The 12,037-nt window shown below is 39.6% G+C and overlaps 1 protein-coding gene across 4 annotated transcripts in view; it reads left to right on the forward strand.

Annotated features, from left to right (window-relative positions):
- Positions 1–12,037, forward strand: part of HMCN1 (hemicentin 1) — an 814,916-nt gene that overhangs the window by 297,632 nt on the left and 505,247 nt on the right. For 2 of the 4 annotated variants that reach the window (XM_074222239.1, XM_074222241.1), the window contains exon 1: positions 10,608–11,273. The exons of 1 other annotated variant lie outside the window; for it this stretch is intronic. In XM_074222239.1, coding sequence (XP_074078340.1) covers positions 10,982–11,273 — 292 coding nt within the window. In that variant the 5' untranslated portion in view covers positions 10,608–10,981. Of the gene's footprint in view, positions 1–10,606; positions 11,274–12,037 lie in introns of those variants that run through there. One more of the 4 variants, XM_074222238.1, reaches the window with a different exon arrangement.

Raw genomic sequence — 12,037 nt, forward strand, 5'->3', positions numbered from 1 at the left:
TACTACTCCTTCCCTTCTCAGATTATCTCATTTTCTTATCTGTTGTATATGTTGTCATCCACAATAGATTGTAAGATCCTTGAGAGCAAAAATTGTCTCATTTTTTGTTATTGTATCCCCAGAACCTAATGTGGCATCTTGTGCATTGCAGACAGTTAATAAATGTTTATTGTTTTTTCAATTTGTTCATTCATTCAACAGACATTTATTTTAAGCTCACCAAGATTTTTTTTTTAGATGCCTGCTCTTATAAGAATAACATTTTGTTCTGTGGGTTCATAAACTCATGCACATTAGCATGACTAATTTAATCCATTCCTAGCAAACAAACTATATAGATGACTAATAATGCCATCATCTTTCTGCCTCATTAAGATGACTCTTGTGGGTAAATTTGGTTTTTTCTATTAGATCATCAGGTCATTGACTTAGAGCAGAAAAGGACCTTAGAAATCATCTATGGTGCTGGAGCCACTAAATAATTTGATCAGAATGCCATACATGGTAAATATCACTGTTGTTAGGAGATTAGTTGTGACACTAGGGTCAATCTGCTTCCATTGCTTGCAGAGGTATTTTTTTTAAATCTAAAGGACAAACAAAAATCATTGAGACCCCTCCCCAAATTAAAATTTTAATTTTACTGTGTATGGCAAAACAATGAAGACCCTTTATAATGTCTCTCCTGATTTCTGCTAAGGAAACCAAATTCACAGCTCTTTGATTAAGAGGATATTGGACTAGAAACAGGGCTGCAAAGTGGGGGGGGAAATACCACTTAAAACAAAAGACACTGCATCCTTTCCATTCAATGATACCTTAATTATAATTTTTTAAGAAATAAATGAAAAAATTTTAAAAGAAACAGGAAATTTGAAGGTGCTGACCAGCTGGTCTTCTTCTGAAACAGAAGAATTAATAGAATTAAACTGTAGTGGGAGAAATGTCGAGAAAAATATTCTGACAATGAGAGTTGTTGAAGTCTGGAATGTGTTAAGGAGGGAAGTTGTAGAATTTCCTCCCCTTCTTTAAAATTAGGACAGATTCTCATCTGTCTGTCTGGAAGTTTGTCTTGTTCTGACTTTATAATGTTTCTTTTATTCCTTGAATTTTAGGATTCTCTGAGCCCATGAATGTCATGTTAATTTAAAGAACCTCTAGTCCTAAAGAGAGTAGGAGTTCTGTTGTAAGGCACATGGTGGGTTCCATAGCACTAAAAACACAATCTCTCAAAGTTTTTGTCCCAGGAACTTAGAAGATTCTAACAAGTAAAATAGTAAGAGGAGGAGACTTTAGAGAGTTCACTAGGATCTTTTTTCTCAATTCTTTTTTCATTGCACTAGCACTCAGCACAATCTGTGGCACATAAATAAATTCATAAATATTTATTATCTTAAAAATCTTATTGCTAACTAATAGAATATTCCTTGTCACATTCATTGACTTGTACAATGAATGAAATGAAAGAGGGGGAGACATAGAGACATAGACCCAGAAAGACAGAGACAGAAAGAGAGAGAGAAAACATGTGTGTGTGTGTGTATGTGTGTAACTTTCTATTGTCTTGATTTCCTTTTTATTGAGTCTAATAATGAAATTAGAAGAATTCCACCCCCCCAACCCCTCACCCCCTGAGAATATTGAAGAAATGGTGAGGGAGAAGGTATAGAAATGTGTTAATCATAGGGAGAAAGTGATTCAAGGACAAAACTATATCATGGACAATTCACAAAGCATATAATTTACATGGGGAAAATCATGTGACTATAGTAGCTCTTCAACAAGAATTTATTGAATATGTGAGACAGTAAGGTATAGTAAGAGAACTGTCTCTTGAGTCAGAAGATCTCTGGGTTCAAATCCCACCATTGACTGTTTCTACCTTGGAAAAATCCCTTAACCTCCATGCACTTCAGTTTATTTTTCATCTATAAAAATGTGGGCTTGGGACAAAAATTATTTCTTGAGATCCTTCTAAATCTATACAATTATTTGCAAAGTAAGAGGCATCAATAGAGTAAATGGATAGAGGCCCAGACTTAGCATCAGTAAGATTTGGGTTTGTGTTCTGCTTCGGATCTGTATTAACAATGTCATTTTAGAATAGTCATTCAGTCTCCTGGTGCCAGAGGTACCTCCTTAAGCCTTTAAATTATGGACAAGTTGCTGATCTATATTAAGTAGACTAGGGGTAGAATTCCTCTATACTGTTATTACACATCCAGACCCCCCCCATCCCACCACCAAAAAAAGACATTTCAAGACTGTGTGTGTGTGTATATATGTGTATATATATATGTGTGTGTGTGTGTGTGTGTGTGTGTGTGTGTGTGTGTGATAAAATAAATAATCAATATGGAAAGAATAAAAAATAAGTATAAAGAATGGTCTAGGGAAACCTTTGGTGTGAAACCTGAAGAAGGAAGGACAATCCAATGATTTGAGATCTAAGTTCAAGAGACATAGTATCCATAACAGGGGTATTTTATTCTTGTCAGTTTATATCTGGAGTATTGGGTTCAATTCTGGATACCACATTTTAGAAAGAATACTATCAAGCTATTGAGGACCATGAGGATGTTGTGGGGGCCAAGACATTTGAGGCATGCTAAAGGACCCCAAGGTGGGTTAGCATGGAAAAGAGATGACTTGAGGTGTGTGTGTGTGTGTGTGTGTGTGTGTGTGTGTGTGTGTGACAGATGTGTTCAAATATTTGGGGGGATTGTCAGAGTGGAGAAGAATCTGTATGTCTGGCCCAGAGGACAGAACTTGGAGCACTGGAGAGAAGTTATGGGAAGGCAGATTTAGGCTTGAGTCAGAGGAAAACTTCCTAGTAATTAAAAATGTATAACATTGGAACAGATTGAAAGGTTGACTGGATGAACATTTGTTGAGACTGTTACAGTGGGAATTCCTATTCAGATATAGGCTGGATTGAATACCATCTAAAGTCTAACTCTAAGGTTTCTGTGAATTTTACTTGAAAGGGAGTGGGAGGAAGTCAACAGTCTTTTTGGAGGAGATAACATTTTCGTTGATCTTTGAATAAAGAGAAATACTTCAAAAGATAGAATTGGTAGGAGAAGGGATAGTCCATTTAGGATATGGTGGGAAAAAACAAATGAACAAATCTATAGAGATGGGAGATGGCAGAGTGAAGAATGGAAATCAAAATCTAGTCCAGTTTGGCTAGAGTGTAGAATGTGTGAAGGAAAATTGTATGACGTAAAGTCCAACAGTTAGGTTGGAACCAGTCTGGGAGGGCCTTGAATGCTAGAGTCAGATGTTTCTTGGAATTATTCTGTGCACTGTACATAAAACTTGGAACTTGGAACAATAAAAATCTAATAATGAGGAGAATAGTAAAAACAAAGAATAGAGGTTGAAAGAGAAGTACACAGGGAAGGGAGAAGCATTCAAGATTCCTTCTGGGTGTAGTTCTATTGTCTCAGAAGTCTTGGCATAAGAAGATCATTTATATGGTGTGATTTGAAGAAAATAGCTGCCTGTTCCAAAATGCACATTCTCTAGGCCTACCACAGAGAATCAATTTGGTGAAGTAGAAAAGGCAAAGGATTGACTTCTAACTCTGATTCTCCCCTCCTAGGCTGTGAAACCTTGGTTAAGTCACTTTACTTCCTTTAGCCTATTTCTTCACCTATTTAAATGATGACTAGAAGAGCTATAAGCTCATATCAAACTCAAAAATGTCACCAAAAATTTGGTGGGAATGATGCCATGGTGGGATCTATGTTATGGGACACTGGTCCCCCTCAAAAAGAGAAGGAAGAAGAAGAAGAAAAAGAGAGGTAAGTGATACATTGAATATAAACCCTTTCCTATTTCACAATTTTGCCGAGAACAGACTTCATTCTCAGTCCAAGTGTCTGTGATCCCTCCTCTTCCCCCCAAGTCTGTCAAGGATCTCCTGGGTGCCATATCATCCTTAGATTAAAGCAGGCTGTAAACACACACCCCTGGGCTCTCCTCCTGGGGGCACTCCTGAGGATCTTCCAGAGAGAGGAATGATTAAAGTCAGATCCAAATCAGAACCACAGAAAGTTCTAGGGAACTGTTGTATGAGATGAGCCAAAAGGGAGCCTCCCTCTGGACAAGCTACCAGACATATGTTGTCTTTTGTCCTCTCCCACTTTGTTGTGAGCCAATTCTCTATTCCTTTGCAGCATACTTCCCATTCCATTACAGCTGATGGGGATTTTGCCTATATAAGGAGTATGAGACTAGGTCTCATGTACTTTTTCACCCTTTCCATCCTTCCTACTTGCTGACCACAAGTTTTGTGGCTTCATTTGAAAAATAATGCAAAGTGTTACATTCCCCAAAGTACGCCATGACACAGTCACTCTGTGCTCTCGTCTCTTGACATTAGTACCAAAGGAGAACAAGAATGTAAACATCTGTTTTTTATAAGTCCATTCCAGACTTATAACTTGATTAGTATAGGGGAATATTTGACATGATTAATTTTCCAGTCACAACATCATGATGGTTTTGTGTCCTTTTATTGCCTCTTTAAGGGATAGAAAGCAAGAAAAATAATATTCTAACTTTATTTTGGTCTGTTTTTAGTTTCTTAACTGTGCCAAATGTTTCTACTATAGTTGGTTCATGAATACACTGTTTTAATGCAATTATAAACAGCAAATTTCCCTGTAAAATATGTTACAAGAGACCTAAAATTTACTTGAATCTCAGTTTATGAATAATCAATCAGTCTCTGGAACACTAGTACCTGAAATGCAAGGATATTATATTGTGCCTTGAAATCAATAATTTTCAATGTGGCAATTTCTTGTCTCAAAACCCACTTTCTTTCTTTAAATTATTGTCCTCCTCATCCTTCAAATACAAATCAAATCAAATAAATTTTAAAAGCATTTATTAATTTCTTAGCATATGTAGGAAGAAAGGCAACATGGCACAGTAGATAGTTCATCAGCTTTGGAGACAGGAGACCTGGGTTCAAGTCTATTCACATTCACCTAATTAGCTTTTGTGACTATGAGTAAATTGACTAACTTCCACTGTCCCAGAAAATTTTCTCAGATTTTAAATTGCAAATGAATTGTCTGGTTTTTATAGGTAAAGGGACTTTCTTCAGGATCATTCTCTCAACCCCAATTATATAAAAGTCTCAAGTCCAGGCTGGGGATGAAAAGCAACTAAATCCTTACTCTCAAGACACTCACTGTCTATTACTATGTTGGAAAGTCTGTTCTGGTTGAAAGAGTACTTACTGATTTTACTTTTTAAGAGAATCTGAAGTCAAATTCTGCTTTTTGATATGTATTATTCTGTACAACAATGAATAAATCTTTTAATTTTGTTAAGTACAAGTTTCTTCATCTCTGAGATGAAAGCTTTTGGCCAGAAGATCTTTAAAATCACTTTCCATTCTAAATTCTTTGCTCTTTTAGAACCACCATGGTAACTGTTTTCAATACAGATAATAATCAGGTATCTCAATTTTCTATAGAAATGTAGTAGAGCTTCAGTGAAGAACACTGGATAGTTAAGGCTTCTAGGTCTACTCTGACAATTGGTATATTTTACTATATAATTTAAAAAAAATTGTTATCTCACTTTTCTAAGATGAAACACATATCCTTAATGAACTAGTCTGTTTTAAGAGAGTAGATTTGGTGATATTAGTAAATCACTAATGTATTGATATGTTACATATCAATAATAGCTAACACATATAGTGCCTCAAATTTTGCAAAACACTTTACAATTATTATCTCATTTTATTCTCACAAGTACAGGAAATAGGTAATATTAATATATCCATTTTACATTTCAAGAAACTGTCAAGAGACAGAGGGTAAGTGCTCAGAGTCACATAGCTGGTAAGACTCAAGTCTCCTCGACTCCAAGTACAGTTTTCTATGCTCTGTGTCACCTGCCTATAACTTTTTATAATACTATATAATTTCAGGGAAAGATTAAAAATTCTTTTGAATAATAGAAATCAGAGGGTGGTAGTCACTGAATTCAGTTCTAGGCCAGTTACATCTACCACCTTCCCCCTTTTTCATTCAGTCACGTATTCATTCATATGATATCCTTTATTAGATTCTGAAAAAAGGAGACACAAAATTCCTACCCTTCTGGAACTTACAGTATTATGAAAGTAATGAGATATAAGAGAAGGGTTGAATAAAGCCTAAAATAGAAAGTTGTTATTGACAGGGTATTCTAAGAAGGCTTCATAAAAGAGCCTTGTATTCTTGTATTCTACTTTTGTTTTCGGCTTTAAAGGATGGCAATATGTCTGGGTATTCCAGACACAGAATGAAAGCAAATACATGGTGAAGGGTGTATCCTGAGGCCAGAAATTAGGAAAATTTAGCTGGAGCAAAATGGAGAGGGAGGAATAGAAAATAAGGTTGAAAAAGTAAGGTGATAAATGATTGTAGTGATCCTCAAGTTCCTGGAAAAACAGCTTGAATTTTACTCAAAAGCTAATGGATACCCTTTGTAGATTTTTGGGACAAGCAGTGACTTGATGTTTTTGAGAACATTTAGTTAGCTGCTGATGGAATGACAGATTAGGGGAGAGAATTGAAAAGAGAGGGAGGCCTATTGGAAAGCTATTGAACTAATCCAGCTAGTCAGGTAAGGAGAATACCAAGTGAGTTGCAATGGAGATAAAGGGAGAGAGATGGATGTGGGAGATGCTGAGAAATTGATAGGATAGAATAACTGATGGGATATGAAATGTGAGGGGAAAGAAAGCGTCAAAAGCAATCTCAATGTTATGAACAATGGCAGAAATTGTGAAATTGGAAAGAGTAGGTTTACCAAGAAGAATAAAAATTTTGGCTTCATTTTTTGCTACTGAGTAGAAGTACCATTGGGGCATGCAATCATTGTTAATCTGTTGACTGTTTCAGATATGAATCTCAATCTATGAAAAGTAGTTAGTACTGTCGATATAGAATGGGAATAATCTAAAATACTGTCCCCTCTTGTGAGATCCAGTTGAAGTCATGAAGGTGGAAAAGACTGTCAAGAGAAAGTGTAGACAGAAGCAAAGAGAGCTAAGGACAGACCTTTTGCAGATCCCCACATTAGGAGACTGGGAAGAAAGGAAGAGATAGGGAAAGAAAAAGAGAAGGAATTGGCAGAGAGGTAGAAATAAAACCAAAGATATGGAACCTCCAAAACTAAGAGTGGAAACAGGATCCAGGAAGGAAGAAGAAGAGGAAGAAGAAGGGGAGGAAGATGAAGGGAAGGAAATTGATGAACAACAGTATCAAGAGCAAAGATGTCAAGTTACATGAAGACTGAAAAGTTACTAAATTTGGTAATAGAGTAGTTTTGAGAGAGAAGATTAAGTAGAACAATATGTTTTGTTCTTAACTCTTTCTCCACAAAAATATTTTTAGTATGTATTTAGATATTGCATATTATACTACTTTTTCATATAGGAAACTCCTTTAAGACTACAGCTTAGATATCCTGACCACTAATACTTCACTATTTCCATTGTGAAAGAGATACCCTCAAAATTTTGACCTGTTGGAAATGTGTTAACTTTCCCAAAGTTTCTCCTACTTGGGTACAAACATTACCAGAAGTTTTGGCCTTAAGAAAGAGTAAAACACCTAGCTGTGTGGCCTTGGGCAAGCCACTTAACCCCATTGGCCTTGCAAAAACCTAAAAAAAAAAAAAAAGTAAAACAGAATTAGGTTAACAAGCACATTTATTGATATTTCTCTAAGTCAAGAACTTCAGTGAGAGAGAGAGAGAGAGAGAGAGAGAGAAAGTGTATTTTTGTGTGTGTGTGTGTGTGTGTGTGTGTGTGTGTGTGTGTGTGTGTGTGTGTGGTCACCTCTGGCTTGTCCAATCAAAGAAAGATACAAGGGGTTTGTCATTAAGAAGGCAAACCTTTATTCTTTTTACAATTGTGAAAGTCCTCTCTAAGCATGCTTGTTAATTGCTAAATTAACTTTATTAAAAATATCTAAGTGAAAATTGGATCTTACACCACACTCTTTTCTCTAGTATGATCATTTTAAAAAGGAGACTTTATGTGAAAGACAAATTTCCAACCACCTGTGTTATATAAATATGTTTAAAATATATTTTAAAGGGAAAATTTTGTTGTTCACATCATGTCACCTCATTATGAAATCTTACTTTCATTTCTGGAAAGAAGTAAAGGTATAGGTGACAAGAGACAGGAAGAATGTGAACTTAGTTTGTTTTCGTGCTTGAATTGCCCTCCTATGAAGATAGTTCCCCTATCAAAATCGGCTCTCAAGAAAGAATTAAAAACTCATTTATAATTAAATGTAAATGATTGGTTTTCATGTAGAACAACCTTTCATGGAGTGTTTCAACATTTTGTCAGGTCTAAATATTTGCTAAGGATCTACTGAGTTAAGAACTTTACATTAGACCTAAATCTGCATTTAACTGAGACCAAAGCTATAAAATCTTAACTTTTTTTTTTAGTTTTTGCAAGGCAATGGGGTTAAGTGACTTACCCAGGGCCACACAGCTAGGTAATTATTAAGTGCCTGAGGCTGGATTTGAACTCAGGTACTCCTGACTCCAGGGCTGGTGCTCTATCCATTGCACCACCAAGCCCCCAACTCTTAACTTTTTAAGAGGAGATATTTTTTGTCCATCAGAGAGTAGATACTATTAGATGTTCTAAGCAGAAGGGGGACTTTTGGATGCTCTCAGTCACATAATTTAGCAATCAAATCAGGGAGGCCAGGGAAGATAGGGAGGGAGTAAAACTCTCAGGACAGATATGTCCTCCATCTATTCTTTTTCCTGTTTTAAACAAACGAATGTTTGGTGACATACTAGTAATAGTTCTGGTAGAGTGACGAAATCATACAAGAATGCTTGCTTCAGACATTCAGACATATGCCCCTTCAGTGGTCTGTTTTACCTACAGAACAGACACACACACACACACACACACACACACACACACACACACACACAGAAAACATTCCCCTGGTTTAGTTCCAAGAATCAAGACCAGTTTAAATGACACCAGACTCCTTGAAAATTCTAGAAATGATACCTAACCTCTAACTAGGTAAACAGTGAAATTAGTGAATTAAGAAAAAAAAATCTCTGGATGCTATTCTGGAAGAAATTAGATTAATACAGGTTTTTTCCCCATGTCCCTGTCTTCCTTTTCTCCCTCCTTTCAGATCCTCACACTTACCTACCTTTCCATTCTCACCATTTTATGTACTTTGTGGCTCCACTGAGAGAGACATGCAGTAGAAATACCACAAAAGCAGAATGGTTGACCTTGGAAAAAAAGATATTTAGCATATAATCAAAGGCTGGGGGGGGGGGGAAGCTCTTTTCAAACATATAGCCCAATGCCTACTCTGTGCATTCCTTTTCTTTAATTCACTTTGAAACACTACATGCTCATTCTACCCCAGGGGGAAAAAAATAAGATTTTTTTTAAAATTACAGGAATCCTAAGCTTTCCCCCTCAGTTTTGCCCACCCTCTTACCCGTGTAGGTAATAATATAATGTGTAATAATAATAATAATAATAATAATGCAGAGTACTGTAATGTTTTCCAAGGGGCTAAGTTTCCTTAAAGTTATTGGCAAGAGAATGATATGGGGTGGGATGGGGGGGCGGATGCAGGAGAACACCATTTTATGGACCTTTGGCTGAGACTTTAAAAAGGGGCTGTTATATATGAGAAGAGTGGGAGATTTAAAATGAGGGATGTCCCAGTGCACCTTTACCTTAAGTCCCCTTCCCAGTTCTTTCCCCGCAAAGGGCTGCATGGTCTCAGCAACCTGAAACCCTGATAATTCAACTTTCCAGAGTCATCCTCCATTGCTTTCTTTAACTTCAGGGTTCCTGCACATTTTTGCTCCTTTCATCACGCTCAGCTCTTTTCCTCTGGCTCTCTGCCCTCACCAGCTTTTCAGCTCCCTTACTCTCGTTCCCTTTGGACTGCAGTCCGGCAGCACGCTGTCTTGGTGCCGCCTCTCCCGTGTCCCCCAGTAGTCTCCCCTCCTGGTGCTCGGGCCCTTCTCCCCCTGTTTCACCACAGCCTGCGGAGCTCCAAGATCAGACAAGAGCCCGAGCGTGGCAGCTGCGCAGCCGGGCGCTTTCCCGACTGGGGAGTCCCGTTAGCTCCCCGTCCCGGGCCGGGGCGGGTTGGCCCGGGAGCCGAGGGAGCGTCCCCAGGGGGCTCCTGCACAGAAGTGGGAAAGGGGTGCTTGAGGCGGCTCCGTGCGCATCCGAGGAGCTTTCCTTTGTGTTATGCTTTTGGGCTTCGGCCACACGTTCTTAGGAGCCATTGTTCACGCTTGGGATTTTTGCAGGTTAGGCACGCTGCTGCCTGCTGGAGAGGACTTCCCCGCAAGGGAGAGCGCAGCCCCGCTACGGAATTGACCCTAAAATCAGTTTTAAAGAAAAGTCGCCAAAAAAAAGAGGGGGGCCTCCAAAGCCAGGGGGCGGGGGGGGCGAGAGAGGAGTGCGGATGACCAATCAGAAGCGGGGCTGAGCCAGGCTTCGCCTCCTGGATTCCGAGCTGCGGCAGTGGAAAGTTGGGAGCCGCAGCCTCTGGCCGGAGCCTCCCAGAACCTCGGCGGCGGCGGCGGGACCAGCTCGGGGCTCCCGCCAAAGGCTTCAGGAGCGGGGGGCAGAGATGGGGCTGTTCCCCCTCACCTCCTGAGGCGTGCCAAAGCCCGGCGGGGGAGAGCCAGGGGCTCCCTTCAAACAAAGCCGGCAGCATCGCTGCCCTCTCCCACCCCGACCAGACATTGGGATTTTTTCAGGTTTACACAAATCTGATCCTCAGCTCCAAACTCTCATACGCCCCCCCCCCCCCCCCCCGCCCCAACCCGGTTCAAAGAGATTTAAAAAAATCTAATGAATGACTCTGAGAGGAAGCCTTCTGCTGGTTACTGAGCAGGACTAAGCACATTGCTTAGGCACTCGGAAAAAAAAATGATTTCCCGGGAAATCGGCCCCGGCTGGGGAGTGGGAGTCCGCACGGTCCTTTTGCTGGCTCTCCTTTCTTCTTCCCTAGCTCAAGAGACTCGCCCGGAGCAGGAGCCCGGTGGCGCTGAGGAGATCCCGGAGGGGGCATCCACCTTGGCTTTTGTTTTCGATGTCACCGGCTCCATGTATGATGATTTAGTTCAGGTTATCGAAGGGGCCTCCAAAATCTTGGAGACGTCTTTGAAGAGACCCAAGAGACCACTCTTCAACTTTGCTTTGGTGCCTTTCCATGATCCAGGTAAGGAAAAGAAAAGAAACCCCCCCAAATGATTCCCCCCCCCCCCGTTATTTAGTATTCTCTGGGGAATCATTCTTACTTCTAAGAGTTTCCAATGTGCAAGATGTCCCAGCAATATTTTAAAGGGTCTTCTGAGTAAGCGCCAAACAGACAAGGAATTGTTCTCTCGTCTAAGACTGTGCCCCTTTAGTCGTCTACTAGCCAGTAGGCATAATGACTTATGGGGGAGGGGAAGGGGGAACCTGCATCATGCCCTCCTCAACTCTGGAAACGCGAACTTGCCACCGGGACTTTAAGGCAAATGGCTAATAACGCTTAGTTTCATTCTTTTGCACTTGTATGCTTAAATATGTAGTCAGCCCAGGCTGACATCGACCTCCAGTTGCTTTGCTGGTGGCCAGTCTGTTCAGGGTGAGGGCATGGACATGTCCTCGATGGACAGCCCCTCTTAGGAGAGGGAGGAAAGCTGGTATGTGAAATGAGAAAAACTTTCAATTAATTTTGGCATGTCCAATTAGGGAACAGGAAATAGATTTGTTAAGTCTGCATCTATGTCATTCTTTAGGCCAGAGTCACATTTACACTGTGGGGGTTTAATAAATAAATGTTTGTTGCCTGAAGCTGAATCTGCTCATATTTGTATTCATTTATCATTAATTATCTCTGCTCATGGGTATAGACAAAATGTCTGTCTTTTTCTCATGAGGTGTGTTGTGTGTGTGTGCGTGTGTGTGTCTTTTATTCATGTGTGTAATAAGGTATGT

This window comes from Macrotis lagotis, chromosome 2, assembly GCF_037893015.1.
Source record: "Macrotis lagotis isolate mMagLag1 chromosome 2, bilby.v1.9.chrom.fasta, whole genome shotgun sequence".
Taxonomy (NCBI): domain Eukaryota; kingdom Metazoa; phylum Chordata; class Mammalia; order Peramelemorphia; family Peramelidae; genus Macrotis; species Macrotis lagotis.